The sequence below is a fragment of the Phoenix dactylifera genome, chromosome 3 (genome assembly GCF_051530095.1).
Source record: "Phoenix dactylifera cultivar Ajwa chromosome 3, Ajwa_hap1_PhDact_Kaust_v1.1, whole genome shotgun sequence".
Taxonomy (NCBI): domain Eukaryota; kingdom Viridiplantae; phylum Streptophyta; class Magnoliopsida; order Arecales; family Arecaceae; genus Phoenix; species Phoenix dactylifera.
Window position 1 is genome coordinate 54,252,915 of NC_143192.1, and position 20,559 is coordinate 54,273,473.

At 36.5% G+C, this 20,559-nt stretch overlaps 1 protein-coding gene across 1 annotated transcript; it reads left to right on the forward strand.

Moving 5' to 3' along the window:
- The first annotated feature begins 1,638 nt into the window (after positions 1 to 1,638).
- On the forward strand, positions 1,639 to 19,042 carry LOC103716253 (RNA-binding (RRM/RBD/RNP motifs) family protein). Its single transcript, XM_088719148.2, has 10 exons — positions 1,639 to 1,875; positions 2,711 to 4,227; positions 4,344 to 4,481; positions 13,703 to 13,774; positions 16,794 to 16,835; positions 17,032 to 17,121; positions 17,213 to 17,320; positions 17,418 to 17,510; positions 17,687 to 17,766; positions 17,859 to 19,042. The coding sequence occupies exons 2-10, from the start codon at positions 2,848 to 2,850 to the stop codon at positions 18,691 to 18,693; spliced, it is 2,838 nt and encodes a 945-aa protein (XP_088575274.2). The 5' UTR covers positions 1,639 to 1,875; positions 2,711 to 2,847; the 3' UTR covers positions 18,694 to 19,042.
- The last annotated feature ends 1,517 nt before the right edge of the window (positions 19,043 to 20,559 follow it).

Consider the following 20,559-nt stretch of genomic DNA (forward strand, 5'->3'; position numbering starts at 1 on the left):
TCGCCCTGCAACTAGACATCCTGTGCAATCTTGCAATGTGCCAAACAACCTCTATTTCGTTTTTTTTTTCTTTTTCTAACATTCATCGTCCAAATGCAGCATACGACCTAAACCAAATTAAACGGTGAGGGCATGTCTGGCATCACCTCTATTTTTTTTATTTTTAAAACAAAATCACATAAACTAAAACAAAAACATGCGTGATATTGTTGTGTTTTATTTTTTATTTTTTGGTCAAAACGGCATTTCAATTCCAATAAATCTTTATTTTATTTTTTATTCTTTGAGAAAGTATTTTTGTTATTTTTAAAAATAAAAAAATTCATACTTTCAATAATTTAAAAAATAAAAAAATCATATTTTTTACTGCGACCGACAACACTATTTCCAACCCTGTTGTCTTTGCCATCTCACTGCTGTCGCAACCATATCTTCATAATCGTCGCCAAACTAGAGTTGTTATTTTCATTGCCTTCACTACAATGCAGGCCTCCCTTCATCATTATTGCCACCAATCAACCCCATCGCATCCACCATACAAATAACATCATTGTTATTGTCTTTAGTCGCATCGTAAGTATCTCATCACCACTGCCATTGCCTCCGCACAGTCGCAACTATTATCACCACCTTCACCATACTGCTGCCACTCTATTAGTTCTATTACCTCAATCATTACTAATGATATTTTCGCCACCACCGCTTTGTTTATATTTTAAAAAATAATTGATTAAACCAAGCATATTTATATTTAAAACTTAAAAAATAGAAATAAAAAAATTATTTTTGATTTCAAAAATATAAAAAATAAAAATGATGCCGGACATTAGCATGTCAAAGATTTTATCAATCTAAACTTTTCAATACAACTACCTATTCAAGTTAGAATAAAAAAATGATGCATTTTTTCATGCCTTAAATTCAACATACATTATTTGATTTTGCGTATATCATTTTCAGTGTCATCCAAGTTGGCTCCACTTTAGCGAACACCAAACAAATAGATCACGGGATTTATGAAAAATTAATATTTGTTAGTTTCCATAATCACATTTCATTCTCTATCTTTAAACTCACAATCCAATTTAATTACATTCATTAATCAATCTTTATAACTAAAAGTATTTTCATAACATTAGAAAAGAAAATACAGTGAGATGTCACACAAGGTCTAACGAGGACGGTAACCAAAGACTGCATAAATATATGATGGGCTCGGCTTATTGCTGACGTTGCTAACGAGGACAATGGATGCCCTTTTTTTTTCTTGCAAAAGAAAAAAAAAAAAGGGGAGTAAAAAAACCTCACCTGCAAAGTAACTTTCACCAGCCTCTTTCCCGCTGAAGAATATTCAATACAGGCACCAGCACCACCTAAGTAACCAAGCAGATGACGGAGACATCCGATCTTCATATTTAATCGACGCCCGTATAATTTCGAACTTGAGCCATTCTGGTAGCATCAAAGCTCCGTTTCTACTATACTACTATTTTGGTGGTACAATGAATGATTTATATTTATTTTTTTCTTGCACTTAGCAGTTAGCATCAGAAGTTGTTTTTTTGTTTTGTTTTTTTTTTTGACAGTGACCGACTTCCTTATTATTATTTTTTTTAAGCACCGAGAGAGAGAGAGGCTGGGTTTTGACGGGCGGCCCCGATAATTATCCACCCAAGGAGAAGCAATTAGGGATCGATCACCAAGGCCGTCCCACGATCGATCCTGGACGTCCATCCTCGCCCGAGCCACAGGTATTCCTACACGCTTCTACCCCAATCGCCTCGCACCCTGGGGACGATCTCTCTCTCGCACCGCTCCGCCTCTTGGGCCTCTCGGGAGAGAAGAGGCGATTCCGCTCCCACGCCACGTCCTAAGGTAACTACCCTTCTCTTCCAGGTTCTTCCTTCTTCTCGTAGACGCAAAACCCTAAACAGAGGACTCGCACCTCTTTCGAGATGGGATCTCAAGTAGGTTTTGTTTCCATGCCTATAATCATATATAGTTTTTTTCCGGATTTTGGTGTTGCTTAGTTCCGGATAGGTGAATCTAAATTAAATCAGTACATCCGTGTCGGTTTCTATTGATATATATATATGCTCCCTTTTAGCTCTTCTATTCTACATTCAGTCCGAATCCGCGACAGTTGACCCTCCGGTGCCGAAATCGGTATGAGTATCTATTTTTCCAGAAATCAAGGAAGGGGCAATCCTAAATATTAGTCATCAATATCTCCACTCTCTTTCCTCGATATTCTTTAGACTTGAGAGCTTATGGCCTAAGTTCAGCCCCGTCCTATAGAAAACCTTTCCTTGCTGTTGTCTGGTTCCGATTTCAATCATCTAGGGCTAGTTAATGATGCAGCGCCTCCCTACTATATGCCCAAATGATCAAATTAGGATCTTGATCTACTTTTATATGTAGAGTAATAACACTTTATGCAAATCACCATTTGATTTAGCGCAGATGTATTCTAAGCCCGGTGCATTATCAAGTTAAATGCCTTATATATTTCTTCTTATCCCTATGGCTAACCATGTTGCATAGTTTTCCTCTTATGTCTAATGTTCTAATTGTTATTTCAAAGTTGGACTCACTAAGAATTAGCATGGTCCCACGTGCCCCTAGATAACTCACCATTCAGCTGTACAGGTTTCTTTGAAGAACTTGCTGTCTCTAATCAGATTTAAGTACTTGATGTCTCTTTTTGCAGTAATTTTTCTTGGTGCGCGGTGCGTCAAGAAACATAAGAGCATGTGCAGATGACTCGCGCGGGCTGTAAATTGGGATTCTTTTGGTAAAAGCTACTGTGAATTGACTACTGGTGTATGACGTCTATTCTGGAACAAAATGAAGAGAACAGAAAGGAGCAAAGAGGCTCATAGGAGGAACTCTAATGAAGGCAGTGCAGCACGTACAAGACCTCTCAGCTTTGAGGAGATTATGTTGAGACGAAAAAAGAAACTTGCAGCAGGCGCAGAAGGAGCCAGTGGATTGAGGGAGCCGTATGTGAAACATGATGCCAAAGGTGCCTCAGATCGTGCAGAACCTGATGAGGCCTACAAGAGCCCAAGGGTTCTGAAAGACACAGTGAGAGGGGGCTCTAGAAGGACGGAAGACGTAGTCATAAAAAGGGAGGGAGATCAGTTCAAAGGGAGCTCCAGGAAGATGGAAGAAGTGGTTTCTAAAAGGGACGGGTACCGAGCAGAAGGTAAAGAGAAGGGAAAGCTTGATCATGAAGCTAACATTAAGGCGAAGTCCAGCTATAGTAAGAGGAGTGGCGATAGAGAAAGCAAAACTGAAAGGCAGAGCCACCATAGGAGCAGAACTGGTGACTGGTTGGAAGCTGATTCTGAGAAAGAATTCGAAAAGAAACGACCCAAAGATATAGTGGAAAAAGATAAAGGCAAGGAGAGAGACAGAAGGCCTAAAGGGGAGGCAAAAAGAAAGTACCATGGTCATAATGATGAAAAAAGTAGATCAGAGATTGATGGCTCAAATTCGAAGAAACATGATTCTGGAAAATCACGAGATGAGTATTCAGAAAGAAATGACCGGAAGAAAGAGCATTCAAAAGCTTATTTTGAAGAGCTGAGGTCAAAAAGGAGAAGGTCTAGGAGCCGGGAGTTTGATCGAGAGCGAGATAGGAGGTCTGTGTCACATTCACCTAGGGCAAATAAACGTTCATTCCATGGACGGGATTATGAAGAGTCGCCATTCCCTTCACTTAAAGATAAGTCAAGAGGGAAGTACTCTGATGGTGATAAGCATAGAGCTTCTGGAAATGGTGGATATGCTAGTGGCCATCACCGCAAATATGGGAGTGGGCTTGGTGGCTACTCACCAAGGAAGAGAAGAACTGAGGCAGCAATTAGGACTCCCTCTCCACCTATTCGCTCCCCAGAAAAGAAAACTGCCACATGGGATCAGCCTCCTCCAGGAGCAAACCATGCTGGTTTGGGATCCACACTTGCCAATTTCCAGTCATCTATCACACCTGCCACAGCAAAATCCCGGCCTACTCCTTCAAAAGAGACCACATCAGTAGTGATGAGTGCTTCTGTCGACTCTGTTCAGCTAACACAGGCAACCCGTCCCATAAGAAGACTTTATATAGAAAATTTGCCACCATTAGCCTCTGAGAAAACTGTGATTGATTGCCTTAATGATTTCTTACTCTCATATGGTGTTAATCGTATCCAAGGAGCTAATCCATGCATTAGCTGTCTAGTAAGTGCATACTTTAGCTCATGTAAACAAGTGATCTTATGTTTACCTTTAGAATTCATTATGCGAGGAAGTTGTGTTATTGGTCTAGTCATCATCCTCATGTTATTCTACTGCAGATAAACAAAGAGAAGTGCCAGGCTCTTGTTGAATTTCTCACACCAGAGGATGCTACTGCAGCTCTTTCTTTTGATGGCAGATCTCTGTTTGGATCTGTTCTCAAAATCAGGCGCCCTAGAGATTTTGTTGAGGCAGCAGTAAGAATTCTAATTGTGCTCATCCTTTTTATTTCCTGTTTTAAACCTATCATTCTCTATACTAATATCAGTAAGGAGTTTTAATTATGATACATGTTTATTATGTTAATTGCTGAGAGTATCAATATATTTTTCTGGTGTATGTGCTGATTGTGCATGAGTTTGTTTTGGCTGACTTTTGTTTTCTTTTCCCCCAAGGAACCGTGTTCCTTTTTCTTGGCTTGAAGATTTAAACACTGATTTGGAGGCTTTTTTTTTTTTTGGTGTGCTCCAGTTTCCATGCCCATTTTCTTTTCTTTTTGTCCTTTCATTTTTCATAACCTCGTTTTTAGCATGAGGAGTTGAAACTTCATGTCTACCCATATTGATTTTATTGGATCTACTGCTTCTTCGGATAAAAAGACATTCCAGAATTTCATTTTGCGGATATAAGTAGTTACTTGTGCTTTGACAACTATGGATGATGTCAGGTTACAACTAGTGAATCGAAAAAAAAAAGTGTCAGGAATGGGCAAAACTTCTTGTCATAGATACTATGTGATGTTGAGTAATTTGTCAACTTTGCATGGTTTACAAGCTTGAAGTTGAGGTATGTTGTTGTTGTTGTTATTGCTATGCATCCCTTTTACATATCTTGTGAGGTGCTAATTAATAAGATTTTTTTTGGAAAATTTCTGATGGCTGAAAATTCATGTACTTCGAGAAATAGTTTGTCACTGACAGACTATTTAAGACTGTTCTTCACAGAGAAGCAATCTTGTGTTCTAAAAGCCTATAAGGCATAACCATAACCATCCAGCCTTTCCAAACTATGTTGGATGGCTCTAAAAGCCTATAAGGAATATAAAAGTGAATTGCGGTTATATCATGAGAAAGGGAGGATCAATGGATCGTCTTATGTGAAGATGTAAGATTAGCATCCCTAGATAGGCATGGGAGTTATTATATGCTCTAGCATAAGGGCAGCGTTATGTCTCATATATATAACAGTCCTTTAGTATGGCTGACCCTGATTCTATGTCCAACATAAAATTAGCAACTTGACAGTGCACCACATATGCCTGACCTCTTTTATTCATTAGGTCATCTGCCATATATGATGTTAAGTAATTATATTATCAATTTTCAAGAAAAACATGTACTTTACATGAACAATTATCCTGGCTGTTCATGCAAGAGATTCTTCTTACTTGTACATTTTTTTCTTTAACACTTTGCAAGAATTATACGTAATTTTTTTTCAGTTTTTATAATTTCTGTCATCTTCTCACATTGTTAACGCCAACAGTTCTAGTTTTTAAGAAACCTCCATACTGGCACTCTGTAAATCTCATCCTCCAAAATTCCAGACTCTTGATGATTTCTACCTAGTCCTTTATACAAGATTGTATTTGACCATCATTTCTCAAAAAAGTACTTCACGTCTTTCAAAAAAAATTGTTGGCTTCCTTAATTGTTGCCTGTTGCAGAGTTTAAATAAATTCAATTATGTCTAGTTGGGATGTTTTATGTATATGAACGATCATATGCAATGTAACTAGTTCTCATTTAAATTTTGGGAGTGAATTCTTTGAGTTTAGAGGGTGAACTCAAGGGTGAGCCTTGGTGCAATGGTAAAGTTTCTCCATTTGTAACCTGGGTGTTATGGGTTCAGAACACAGAAATAGCCTTTCCGCGTGGTGGGGTAAGGTGTATATATTTGATCCTCCCTAGACCCCTCACTGGTGGGAGCCTTGTGCATTGAGCCACCCTCTTTATTAATTCTTTGAGTTTGTTTTATCTTCTTCTATCTCATTTCATTTGCTCTATGTGAGCTGGTTCTCGTTTCTCAGTACCTCATGAACTGTCTCTTCATTTTCATGATATATGGGACCCATTTAGTCCAGTAGGAAATAATCGCTGTTTATATAAAAAAAAATCCTTATCTAAGGTCATGATCTTCTCAGTTGGTAGTTATGCATTCTTTGCTGATTCATTTGATTCATATTCATCTGTACTGTGAGGACTAGAACTAGAAAAATGTTCCTACAACTGTCATTTTATTTTGCAGCTTAATTGAGTTCGCAATGCTTTGTAGCTTCTTTCTGACCTAATCACTTGACAATGTGATGCATGTATATCATGTTTTTTCTTTATGCTACTTATGCATGTGTTCAGTTCTGCTGCTGTCACCTTCTTTTAGCTATTCTTTTCTTGAGGCACTTCTGTATCTGCCTCTGTTGCCACTACAATAGTTGTAATGTTTAAAAAGTTAATTTTCTGTATTCCTTTTCCGCTGCTCATCTACACTTGAACAGAATTGCAGAATGTCTATCCTGTCACATTGATTTATTATTAAACCATTAACTTATTCAGTATCTACTCTACATAACTTGAAAAAGTGTGCAAATGACTTATGCACCCAAAGTGGAGAAACTGCTTTATTTTTATTTACTATTGTTTCTTAACATTTAGAATTTTTTATCTTAATTTTGTTGTGATGTTTTCTATTGACTATTTGACATTTTCATAATCAAGAGTGAAATTTGAAAGCATGTCTCATGCTATAGCTTGGTGTTCTCAAGATAATGTGCTTCATCTATTATCTTACAACTCCTTGCATCTTGAAAAATCATTAAAGATTGCCTTACAAACTTCTCAAAAAATACATGTCTCATGCCATAGTTTATTGTTTTTGAAAATGATTGCTTATTCTACTGCAACTTACAACTCCTTGCACTCGAAAGGTTACTAAAGATTGTTTTCTAAGCTTTCACAGCTATTTTTTTCAATTTCAGTAGTTTTTGGTTTGTGCAAGACATGATATCTTTGTATTTATAGGTGAAATCTTATCTGACAATCATGTTGGAATCTCTTTTAAATAGGGTATTTTTATTGGGTGTGTCATAATTCACATTCAGGATCGCGACAAAGCGAGGACTATATAAAGCAGACTTCCAGGTGTAGTGCAATGTTGATGATTGCTGCTTATTTTCAAAACTAGTTTCTGGTGGCTCATTTTGACTTGGTAGAGTCCTTTCTGGTGACTCATTCCATGGCGTTTGCTTTAATTTGATAGCAAACTTTACAAAGTTATATTAGATGAGCTCTTAGAATGCTGGCTGGCACTTTTGCACCACTTGAGGGTTTAATATCACAGGGTCCAATCAACAAAGTTAACTACTAAGGCTTTTATTTGTCTTTGACTTCTGAAAGAAAAAGCATTCAGCTTATCTATTCTTCATCCGTAATTGTGGATAGAGACATTTAGGTTGCAGATGGTGATGACATTGCTGTCATTAATGCAAAAAAATCTGGTCTAAGGGTGTAACTGTAATAAAAGCCAGCAACAATGTGTTTTTTATCCTTACTGCATGTCTTGTATGCAAAGGTGTTTTAAAGTATCAAATTGAAATGGAGCTATGGAAAATTCCTTTTTGTGCTCTATTATCTACCCATGCTACCACCTTTTTTCTAGCTTTTGTGGTTGAGATTCTTCTGTTCAGTCTATTCTCTCCTGGTTAATATTTTATCTGCTTCAAAACAATAATATTTTTCAGTATTAGGTGTTAGATAGAGGAGTATTCAATTCAGAAAAGTGAACAAATTTTCATTTGCCTATTATCATTTCCTAGTTTTCTGTGAAAGTACAAAATTGACCTGACACATTACTTTGGCTAAGATTTGAGGCCACTTGCCTTTATCTGGAATATAATTAATTGCATGTGATATAGGAGCCAGTTTTAAGTAACCCAACCATCATTTCATGTTTCTTTCAGCTCTATCTGAGATTAACCTTCTATAGATTCATTTAATGATTCTTCTTTTCTTTAAGAAATAGTTTTGAATGATTTTTGCCAGCCGAACATATCTGAACATTTGTTGTTTGGGCTTGATACAGGTAATTTATATCTTGTGATTTAGTTCACTTTTTGTCACCTAGATATCTAAATTCCTTGACTACTAATTCTTGTTGATGATGTTAAAAAAAGGTGGTGGATGGCCTATTATCTATTTGGCTATGGAATTGCTTGCCATAATCCATTGTTAAAGTAGTCTCTAGATGTGCTTTAAATCTTTGTATTCCCATACTTTCTCTCTGGATAACTTTCTCAATGAGTTTATTTTCTCTCATTTGTTTTGGTCTAAAACTTTGTCTTCTGTGAACTTTGGAGATTCCTTAACAAAATACTATGCTCATTGTTGAGTCCTACTAAACAAACACACTGCCATCTCTATGCTTGCTGTTTTTGTCCTATACCTCGTATGCTACTCTAGTGCCTCCGAAACTCCTAGATGGCCAAGTGCCAGGTACACTTAATAACATGAGGTGATGCTTGTTGCTTGCATATGTCTGGTTGTTTTATAGCCAAGCATATGCACTGTGTGCCTGAGCATGTCTGCAAGTTTTCTGCTTATGTCAAGTTTTTCACAAAATGTTGCACTCTGATCGAGTGCTAAGATTTTTTTATGATACCAGAGCACTTTTGAACTCCTGACATGGCAAATGGCTAGATGCCTGGTACAGTGACAGGAGGCAATGATGGTTACCTGCATGCAATGACTTTAGAAGATGTCAAACTTGAGCATAATGGAGATTGGATTGGAAAAATTGGATCATTTTTGATGCGATCATTGCCAAACTTATCATAATTAGAAATGCCATGTGGCGGAAATTGGTGAATCTTTTAGTTTGTGGATTTCTATTGATATTCATTTCAGATGGCTAAATTTGGTAGGAGCTTTTATTTATGATGATTATAGTTTTCATTTATGTTTCATGCTGGTATAATATGCTATAATTTGGTCCCATTCACCAAATCAATCCACAATCTTCCATAATAATGTTTGTTTTCTATATCTGATAATCTTCATGTACACATTGGTAGTAAATGAAAACTGCAACATCAAACAGTCACTTGAAGTCTTGAGACATGTTAAATAGTAGTATTCTGATTGAGGAATTCAACAGACATAGTGCAAGTATGATGGGAAAAATTCAAAGATTATAGATTCTGTCTGCTGTACACTGGGGTTATTTCATGAAGGTGTGATACTAGTGTATCAAATTTAAAATCAGCAAATCAGAAGATTGCTGTTTGGGGTGAAAATGATTTTCTGAAGGTTAAATTTATTTTCCATCAATAATATTATTGCAAATTTAATTAGAGAACTGCTAATAGATAGAAATTCTCCAACCTGCTCATTGTAGTCATTAACATAGGGTGTCTTAGGGATCGTGACCAACACAAGGGTATATGCTTATCATGTTTCTCGATTTATATATTATTATAATAGGATATTGTGCAATGAGAGGAAAGGTGATGTGCTCGAATGCCTCAACAATGTTAAAAGCATGATACTTAAATAGATTTGATTCACTTGAAAGCAATTTCTCTTGATGTTATTCAAATTAATATGAAATAAATGTGTATATATTTATGCATCTTTGTGTATGTGTGCATGTATATACATACCCACCCACACACACACACATATATATTAAGACACATATAATATATATTTGTTATCGTGGATAATATTCCTCTTTGTTGGTGCTTCAAAGATTGCAAGCATCTTACTTCTTTCTCGGTTCCATGGCTTATCAAAGTCTCTAGCATATGTGGCACTCCATCTTTAGGTTCTCTGCTACTTGAACGTTTAAGTGTCATTCTATTCCTGATTGCTGCTCATGCAGCTTTGTTTAGTGACCTTATCTATCAGTTGAGATCTTGCTACATGGTACATGGATAGGCATACTAATAAACTCTGGTTTATCTTATAGAGTCCTCTTTTTTCTGTGCCCATACACAAATGACAACACTTAGGCATTTTGGGGAGTAATGCGTAAAATGTTTGAGATTCTTTTTGTTCTGTGAACAATAGGAACCAAAATAAAATTTATTAATAGAAACTAATATTTATAATCATTGACAACAAATAATGCTTAATATGTAATATGAAATAGACAAGTATATAGAGATATATTTTATATGTGTGTGAACAATATAAATCATAAATAAAATTGTATATGATGCACTTAACCACTTCACTGAAGTACTAACATTATGCTCCTAAAACTATTTTTCTCATATTGCTAGAGCACCATAAGTACTTAGAAAGGAACTTGTCTTGTATATAAGGGATAAGCAGATCAATACCACCTTCCAAATATTTTAAAATTATTCTTAATTTTTCACAAATTGTTCCGTGCTTAAAAGTATGCTATTCAAAATTCAAACCCTTCTTTCTGGGTTTATATTGGATGAACTTTAAGACAACCAAACACGAGTAAAAAATAGGATAAACAAATTCAACTCTAAGTTTCTTGAGTCCTGCTTAATATAAGTGCAGATTGATGATTTGTTAGAAAAGCTTTGCTTATGCCTGTTTTCTGTTTTTATGTGATATTGATTATTAAACAACTGCTTTTAACATTTTTTTAGAATAAAGATCAGAAAAAATGAGGGGACACAGAGGGTCATCCCAGATGAATCAAACTCAAATAATTGAGTTTGGATTGTTTGATTTTGTTTGGTCTTCTTATAGTTGGGTCAATAGTGACAATCTAATACGGTATCAACTCATGTGAGCTTGCATAGTTCACTGGTGCTTAGCAAGGCTTTGTATGACTGGTACTATGCATATGGGGTTTGTATTCCATCAGTATGACGAAAATGGTTTGTGTATAATGGTGCATTATGAATTGATATTCTAGTTGTATTCTGTCAAGATTGTCCTATAAAGCCTTTCTACCATGTAAGAACTTATCAGATACAATCCTGTGACTTTAAGTATGCACCATGATGATCTTGACTGAAATCTGATTTAAATTAAGGATTTTCAAGAACTGTTTCAATCCAACATTGCCTATGTCTGCTTTAGATTTTATAATAACTTTTTATCAAAGCGAATGAGAGTTGTTTAAATTAAATATTTTTAACTAATTTAACTAAAATACCAATACAAATTGGCTTAAAACAAGAAGTTACTGAGTTTTTTATTTGTCTCTTTCCTGAACTGAAGTATATGTTAAGATTAAATCAAAATACATCAGCTAATTTTGAAAGTTTTTCAAACATTTCTCTTCTCCTATGCAAGATTGTTTTCTTACTTGGTGACCATGTGTGGGTATCATACTATATCTTTGCTTAAACTAGCTTTACATTAATTGTTGTTCTGCATCCTTCTATTTGATCCCATCTTGATCTGCACATGCCACTGTAATACTGTGCAGTATCAGTAGTGCTTACTAATGAGTAGATGTAAATGAAATTTAACTTTGTTGTTTGTAAGCTCACAAATAGAAGGTTGAGGTTATGTAGAATGATTTTTTTAATGCCCTTTCTTAGAATAGTTCCCTCATTGCCATGCAAAAGGTTTTATTTGAGCACTAATGAAACTTGACGGTGCAGTAATGAATGTGGCATTTTAATTTCTTTGCTTAACCAAAATTAAAAAGTGCGACCATTTTAGAAAGCTTGACATGGTTAAAAAATACTTCAACTTGAAGTCCTGTTTGCCATTTCTTCTCTGGCGGCTTGTATTAGGTGTGTGTTGTTTAATGGAAGTGCATGCAGTATATATCCTCCCTGTTGATCTGATTCTTTGTTTCTGATAAAGAATTTGATGTTCAAACTATCAGGATCATCTTAAAGGTTCATGTCTTTATTGATGATTATGCCTTAGTGAACCCCTTCTAATGATATCTGTTGTTTTCTAGTCACTGCATCAATGAAACCATATCAAGTATGCTAGAGGAGGTACGGTGTCCTAAAATCAAATAATTTTACTTCTAAGATTCAATGTTCTAATTGCATTACCAGTCGACAAGCTGTTGAATAGAGAGTTCTGGGGTTCTAGGCTAACTAGTCAGAGGACTATTAATAATATTTACTGTTTGCAAAAAAGTTCAGACAAACTAACCATGTTATGAAACAAGCGTGGGGAAGTGATTTCAAACCCAATGCTGAAGATGTGATGTGGAAATGCAGTTGATGAGGTTAACAAAAATTGGTAACAAATGGGGAACATATCAAATGCTGTGAAAACAATTATGGAACATGTAAGAATTGTGCCAAAGTAGTTTTCCTATTATTCTTGACATATATTAGTCCACTTTACCACTAGTAATCCCACAAGTTTCTTAGATATTTCCCAGTTATAGGGATAAGACCAGTATCCGAACATGTTTCTTTGGTTGAAATGGCTAACATCTTTCCTAGAAACTTGGTACTAGTTGTACCGTGGCTACATTAGATGCTTTCCTGAGTGATAAAGTGCTATATCACTGGATTCATTAGCTGAGGCAAATTATGGTGATTATGATGTGAATTCAGCAACCACTACAGTTACTTGGCTTGGCAACTAATAAAGCACCTGCAATGGTAATTATCAGCTTCATAATCTATGAAAATTTGTTAATTGAGAGTGTTCTGAAGAACTTTCTGAGGATGGTCCCTTTATTATTTTGGTTTAGCTTTAAAATAATTGTCAATCGTCCTGGTAGTAAGTTTGTGTAGGATAAGTTGCAAGGGAAAGTTAAAATTACAGGAAGCTTCATTGAGCAGATATCTTGATTGTAATTTCACTTCACTCTGTAAGGTGACAATTTAGCAGGAACATCACATCATTAATGTTATCAAATTATAGAAAAATCTACTTTTCTCATTTAGATGTCTACTTGCTTTAATTGGTGGTAAACTATGGCACTTTGAACTTGAATCGATCATTTTCACTTGGACAAAACCCATATTTCGAAAATTTCTTGTCCTCTGATGTGTTAATGCTTTGTGAAATTTGTAATAAACAGTTGTCACATTGTTTGTCTTGCATGTTAAGGCATTTCAATTAGTGGGCAGTTTACTTATTTCAGCAAGCAAATGTTCAGTTCTTTTTGTTGGTCCTACATTTTTATAAGTCCATATATTGTATTGTGTTTCATGAAAAACTACTGGATTTTGCTCGTTTGGATTTTCTTAGATTTGACACAAACATATTTATAAACTCTTGTTTCTGTACTTTCCTTTATCATCAGGATAGGCTACAAACGGTTCTCATGCCATCCATTTCAGTTTGTGATTTCATACCTCTCTATGTTTTGGCATGCCTTTGTTTTGTGCTTGATCATCATGATAGCTTCTTGTTTGCTATGCATTTTATTTAACTAATGAAGCTTTCTGAGGTATATTATGGTCAATACTCCTGTACCAGGTTTTCAGACAATTCCTATTTTCATGCAGACTGGAGCCCCAGAGAAACCAGTGGAAGAGGCTAAAGCAATATCTGATGTTGTGAAGGATTCACCCCAAAAGGTATCCGAGGCATATTCTAATGCAGCCTGTAGTTGGCTCGTTTAGTTTTAATTTTTTTTTTCTCAGTGCTTAATATTTCCTAGAATTTTGTCTTTTAATGGCTGATTCAACGTGTCATTTTTGCCTTTGCCCATTTGTGATTGCTGATTTTTTATTTACATTGAATAGAAATGTACAGGAATGTGATAAATTAATGAGGTTGGTGTATGTCATCCTTCTCTAATTATTTGATTTCACTTTGTATGGCAATTACTTCCTCTCAAATTGCTGTCAGTTCTCTTGTAATTAAAGGGGAGAAAAATGGGGATTCATTAACATGTTAATGTTCAGCAGAAAACCATATATTGAGTCTGAATAACGATAAGCATTGAACCATGGTCCAGTGTTTAACAATGTGATGGTGTAATATATAAGATGTCACACTTTATGCAGTCCCCTGGAATAGATGCATGCAAACTTTAAGCATTTATCATCTACTTGACATCTTAGTGTTTACTTTGCATATGCCAAAACTAAGATAGATGAAATGCAATCTCTCTAGGTTGGTATGCTCTGCCAAAGTCTTACACTGGTCAATTGACAAAAGTTCCTGTTCAAGCTTAAGCTGATGTTCCAGTTTGATCAGGTCAGATAGAAATCCAGATTGAATTTGATGTAGAGTAAAAATATAAAATGGGACAGATATATTATATGAGCTAGCTGCAAAGTTCAGCTTTTTCCCTTTTTGTTTTCAGTTTAAATTATAGGTAGTGATGACACCAGAGCAGGTTTTGCTACATCCAGAGCAAGTAGTTGTCTATTTATAGAAAAAGACTTCATGCCCTTTAGCGTTTGAAGGCAGTCATAAGTTACCAATTTCTCTCCTTATCCTACTTTATTCCATTAGCTTTTACATGGAGAAAATGGAAAGGACGAGAGATGCTCGAGATGAAAAAAAAGGAGGAAATGAAGCTGTGCTAGACTCACACTAAAATCCTTCTAGCCATACACCAATATAATATCTGTCCTTGTCTCCCTCCACCTTCTAGTGGTCGCTGCCTCCAAGTGCTTCTTCTGGTTCAAGGTGGTGTAAGGGGTTCTTGATGTTGGCTCCATTACTGCCAGGAATGAACAGCAGGTGTTCAGGTTATGGCTCAGTGACCACCATTCAGCCTTTTGCCTCACTGTTGCCTTCAACTGCGTTGAGGTTGCTGCCCCCCACCCTGATGTCAGTGCCTGGATGACCATGCTCTCAACCAGCTGTTCCATGGTGCTGCTGCTGCCAACTTTGTCAACTGGATGTCCTTCCGATGCCACGCCATTCTGGACTCTGGTGCTGGTTCATTCTGTGGAGGCAGTTAGCTGTCTTAATGCTATCCACCTCTGCTTCTCCTCAGGTGGCAGTGATCTTGATCAGGCCATTGCTCAACAATAGCCATCAGTCCATCATGCGCTAAAGAGTTCTTGGAGGTCGTTGAGTACTTTGATGACTTAGTCTATGACCTGAAGAGCACGCGAACTAAGGACAGGTGGCAGATATTGTTTGTCTTGGCTGTGGACAGCTCCGATCCAGCTCTACAATGCTCTATAGTTGGGAGGTGATGTCATTGGTGTCCTTGGCTGTCTGGGAGGATGTAGACCGAGGGACCAAAATGGCTAGACATACCTTCCATCCTGCCCTCTCCTTGTCCCTTTATCATGATCCCTTTCAATTTCATGGCTGATGAGTCTAGGTAGAGGGGAGGTGATGAACAATGCCTGAGCAGTCTGAGTGGGAGGAGGAGCGGGATGGGTTGTAAGGGAGGAACATTGTTGTGGTAGTAGGCCAAGATAATGCTTGTTGGAAAATGGATGAAGGAATTACCAAACTTGTGACCCTTTTCTTTCTCTCCTTTGATGCCTCTGTTGTTTTTCTTCTAACTTATTGCCACCTCCTTTGCCTTTCATTTCACCCGTCTCTCATTCTTTCCAAAAGCAGATGGAGGAAAATAACAGGGTGAGATAGGAATTGATAAACCGTTTGGACTACCTTGTAACATTGTAAGGCATGGGAGTCTTTATATAAATAGAGAATTTCTGGACACAACACTTTCCTGAATTATTTGAATCATTGGTAATTTCTAAAACCCACGAGAAGAGTATAGATACTTGACTAAGTTGTGTTGTCAAAATGCAATGTATTTAATTACGTGAGTATTATTATTATTTTAGTATGAACTCATGTATCGTGTTTTGTGGCAAACCATATTAACAGGCTATTCCTATCATAGCTGATTTTTTATAGAGGTTTTGTTATAGAGGGTGCTCTAGCAAGGAATGCTGCCTATAGAAGGGGAAAGGAAAATATTGCCTGTATTTGCTTTTACCAGTATAATAGAAATATTGGAAATATAGAAGCAAAAATTAATCTATCAAAAAATATCTACTTTTTTTCTTTGCTTGTATTTTTTTTTCTTGGTTCAGAATAAGTGGGTTACCATGTTGCATCGCATGTTAATTTGTATTCTCCTTAGATTCTAGACTATTTGATTTCCATGTGCTAACTACAGATTGTTTCCAAAATATTGATCTGTATGTTGACTTTGTTAGGAATAATCTGTTATTTCTTGAAGTTCTAGTTACTTATCAAGTGCTAAGGAGTCGTCACATAATGGTCAGAAATGAAATCGAGTTAAAGGTCGCCTTTTTCTCATCATTTGAGCATACTCTTCAAGGACTTATTTCTTGACCTTAATGTTTCATCACCCGTTTTTCTGATTTTAGAGTTCTTTTAGTTTAATGAAATCGAGTAAACTACTCTGTTATGCATATTAAGTGTGTCTTGCCTGATTGGAACTCAACTGATATGAGTGTCTCCCCTAAATTCTGCATTGGGCTACTTTTTATTACTATCTGACCACCTGAGTTCTTAGAAACCCTTCTAAGCAACAAAAACTTGGAATTTTCTATTTCATCCTGGTGGGCTACATGACTTTTTTGCTGCTTCTCATTCACTTATATTGTCGTGATATTAGGTGACATGGCTTTTTTGCTGTTGCAGATTTTCATTGGTGGAATTTCCAAGGCTCTGTCGTCTGACATGGTAAGTTAATGTAATACGAAGATCTTATTCTTATAAAAAATCTAAATCCTAATGACCATCAGACCCTTCGTGCTGCTTATCCAGTCTCTCTCTCTCTCTCTCTCTCTCCTGCTCCGCACTCCCAATGCACGCTTGTGTGTGGAACTCTTTGCCCATCTACCTAAAAAGTAAAAACTGGTTTTTTCCATTCTTTTAGCTTTTGGAGATTGTTAGTGCCTTTGGGTCTTTGAGAGCATACCACTACAAGTTTAATGAGGAGCTGAATGGACCATGTGCCTTTCTAGAGGTATGTCAGTTCCAATCCTTGATGTCGTTGATCTGCCTTTTTCTCGAGGCATGCTAGTAATTCTGACTAATAGCTACATTTGATATTGCAGTATGCAGATCCTTCAGTTACTCGGAAGGCATGTGCTGGACTTAATGGAATGAAGCTTGGTGGGTGCATTTTAACTGCAGTTCAAGCTCTTCCCAGTGCCCATGTGGAGGTTTTCTAATTTTCCAAATCTTCTTTCACTCTGATATTGTAATCTCTTATTTTATTGATTGATTATCATCTTAACCATAACCATATTGGTTTCACAGGAAAACACTGAAAGCGCTCCATCATATGGTATTCCCATGCATGCAAAGCCATTACTTGCTGACTCCACAAAGGTCCTGCAGCTTAAAAATGTGGTATGTTATATTTTCCCCATAATCCAAGCTAATATAAATATTTCATTTTGGTTTCTACCAACCTACCAAAATGGATCATTGTTTGTTTATTATATAGCTATCATTAGGTATTTCATATTTTTGCTTTATTTTCTCGGACTGTGACAACTGCTGATATCTCCATCAATTTAAATTAGTTCAACCGAGAGGAATTTTTGCTGCTATCAGAATCTGAATTGGAGGAAACATTGGAAGATATTCGGTTAGAGTGTGGAAGGTGCATTATGTTTTAGATACTTGATTTCAATCTCTCTTGCATGCTCTGTAAAAGCACAGTGGCAACAATTACTTTCTGCTCTAAACTTGCAGGTTTGGAGCTGTCAAATCTGTGAATATAATAAGGTTTACAAGCACTGTTGAAACTGCTCCTAAAGCTTCTGAACCAGAAACCCTTGCTGGCTCAACCGAGATAGAATCTACAGCAGCAAGTCCTAGAAGTGATTCCGAGGAAGATGGAAATATACCTGCCACAAATGATGCCAATGAGCCTCAAGATGCCAGGGATGTTTCAGAAGACAGACAAAGTAATCATGAGACTTCCACAAAGGATCTTGAGAAGGAATCTGCTGACTTTTCTCCATCTGATAGTGTCGTTGTTTTTCAAGATGCTCAACAGCTTAATGAACCTTCAGGAGACCCTCGAACTGAGCTCGATGATAATGTAGATGCTGAAAGAGAAGAAAGTGTTGGAGTGGAGAACGACATAGTTCCGAAATCATCACCAAAACTGGAGGTGGATACCACGATTGCCGAAGATGCTGATTTGAATAGTTCTGCTGCCAAACAAGAGGCAAGCAGAGGAGATGGCGAGCACATGTTGATGGAGAATGTCGATTCAAAAACTACTGTTAGAGATGGAGCAAATTTAAGCAAAGGAGATTATGACTGCATGTCCATTGAAAATGCAACTCTGAGTACTGCTGTCGACAAAGCTGTTGACAAAACAGGTGCAAGCAATGGCGATGATGATAATCAGGTTCAGGATCTCGATGTGTTTGAACCAGGGTCTGTTCTTGTAGAATTCATGAGGAAAGAGGCAGCTTGCATGGCAGCACACAGCCTACATGGCCGGACCTACAGTGAGCGGATCGTGACAGCTGGCTATGTCCCACCTGATCTCTACCTGTCACGGTTCCCAAGATGAACGCTAGGATGCTGGCCGTTTGATGAATCATGAGGCGGTTTTTTTGTTTTCTTGGTCAGATATTCTGGTGATTTGATACCCATAATGAGACATTCCTGTAGACGAGGGCTCTTGTGATTTGAGCTGACAAGATAGGTTCGTCATTTGATAGAGTGGATATACAGATATAATCTGTTCAAACATGATGTCTATTGATTTTAGAGTAACCTATTTTAATTGTCATAAGATCAAACTGATTAGGTTTCCGTAGAATGAAGTTGTGGGGAGTAGCCTTTTGTAATCTGACTAAATTTTTTGCCCTGTACCATACTGCTTATTTATATCCTTAACCTTCATAGAACTTAATTGAGATCCTTATGCTGTCTTGCTTGTTTATGGTTTCGCTCTCTAAACAAAGAGGTAGGGACATAATCCGAAGTACCAAGGAGATCCAGATCCTCGTTGCTTGGGGCAGAAGATAATGGATGGATTACTTTTCCTTTTTGGTGAATTACTATAATAAATTGAAGCTCTTGTTATTTTGTAACTAAGGCTAATGGAATTGCTTAGATTCTGTTTGGGGGAGCTGTTGGCAGTAGAGTTTTTGAAAGTAAAGCTGTTGGAGGTAGGACTTTTATAAAAAGTTGTTTGCTGTTTGGTAACTATATTTCTAAAGTGCTGTGGTACTTTAACATATGTTTGGTAAACAAACTGAGAAAGTATTTTTGTATAACAAAATGATCATAAAGGATATTATTAGTATTATACAACAGAGCATAATGAAATGTAATATGTATTAATATATAAATATATGATATAGTATAATACTAATATAATGTAATATAATATTATTATAATATAGTACATAACATTATATACTATAGGATAATACTTTAATATAATATTAAATTATTTAGCATAATATATCAATATATTATGATATAATGTAATATAATATTATATTTATAGTATAATACAATAATAAATATATAAAATATTATAATTATTAGTGTAAATTTATTTTTACCCTTCTGATGATCATTTATTTCTTTAACAAATTTTTTAGCTAGGTGGTAAAATTAGTTAAAAAATTACTAATATTTTTATTTATTTATTTATTTATTATTTTATTTCATTGAAATATATTTATTTATTATCTTATTTATTTATTTATTTGTTCATTTATATACATATTTATTTATGCATTTATTTATTTATTCGTTCATTTATATACATATTTATTTATGCATTTATTTATTTATTTATTTATTCTTTTCTTTTCTTTTTTTTCTTCTCTTTTTTTTTTCTTTTCTTCCTTTTCTTTCCTTTTCTTCTTTTTTTTTTCTTTTTTTTCTCTTTTTTTTCCTTTTCTTCCTTTTCTTTCCTTTTCTTTTCTTTTTTCTTCTCTTCTTCTCGTTATTTATGCATTTATTTATTTATTTATTTCCTTTTTTTCTTTCCTTTTCTTCTTTTTCTTTGCTTTTCTTTTTTTTTTTCTTTTCTTTTTTCTTCTCTTCTTCTCCTTCCTTCCTCTCTTCCCTTTTTTCTCCTTTTTTCTCTTCCCGCAAGGCCGACAGCATCGGAAGGGGCCGGGCCGTGGCAGTCGCGGGAAGGGGTCGGGTCATGGCTGGCAGCGGTCGCGGTTGGCTAGCGGCAGTCTCGGCGGAAGGGAGCCGAGGCGGCTGCCACCACCGCCGGCGGACATCACCGCCCCACAGCTCCACCGCAAGCGCACGTCGCCGCCCAAAAGAGCACCCCACGGTCGACCGCCATGGGGCTTCGCTGCAACTTGCCTCGATCCTGCGGTTGGGACGCTGTGGTCCTGCGGCTGGCGGAGGCCCGGCCACCCCACGACCGAGCCCAACTGCTCCACAGGCCGGTCGCGCG

Bases quoted from the DNA above. Each gene is read 5' to 3' on its own strand.
- LOC103716253 (XM_088719148.2), top strand. From the start codon at position 2,848: ATGAAGAGAACAGAAAGGAGCAAAGAGGCTCATAGGAGGAACTCTAAT. The intron at 4,482-13,702 runs GTAAGAATTCTA...ATTTTCATGCAG, and splicing joins GAGATTTTGTTGAGGCAGCA to ACTGGAGCCCCAGAGAAACC. The intron at 17,122-17,212 runs GTATGTCAGTTC...TTGATATTGCAG, and splicing joins GACCATGTGCCTTTCTAGAG to TATGCAGATCCTTCAGTTAC.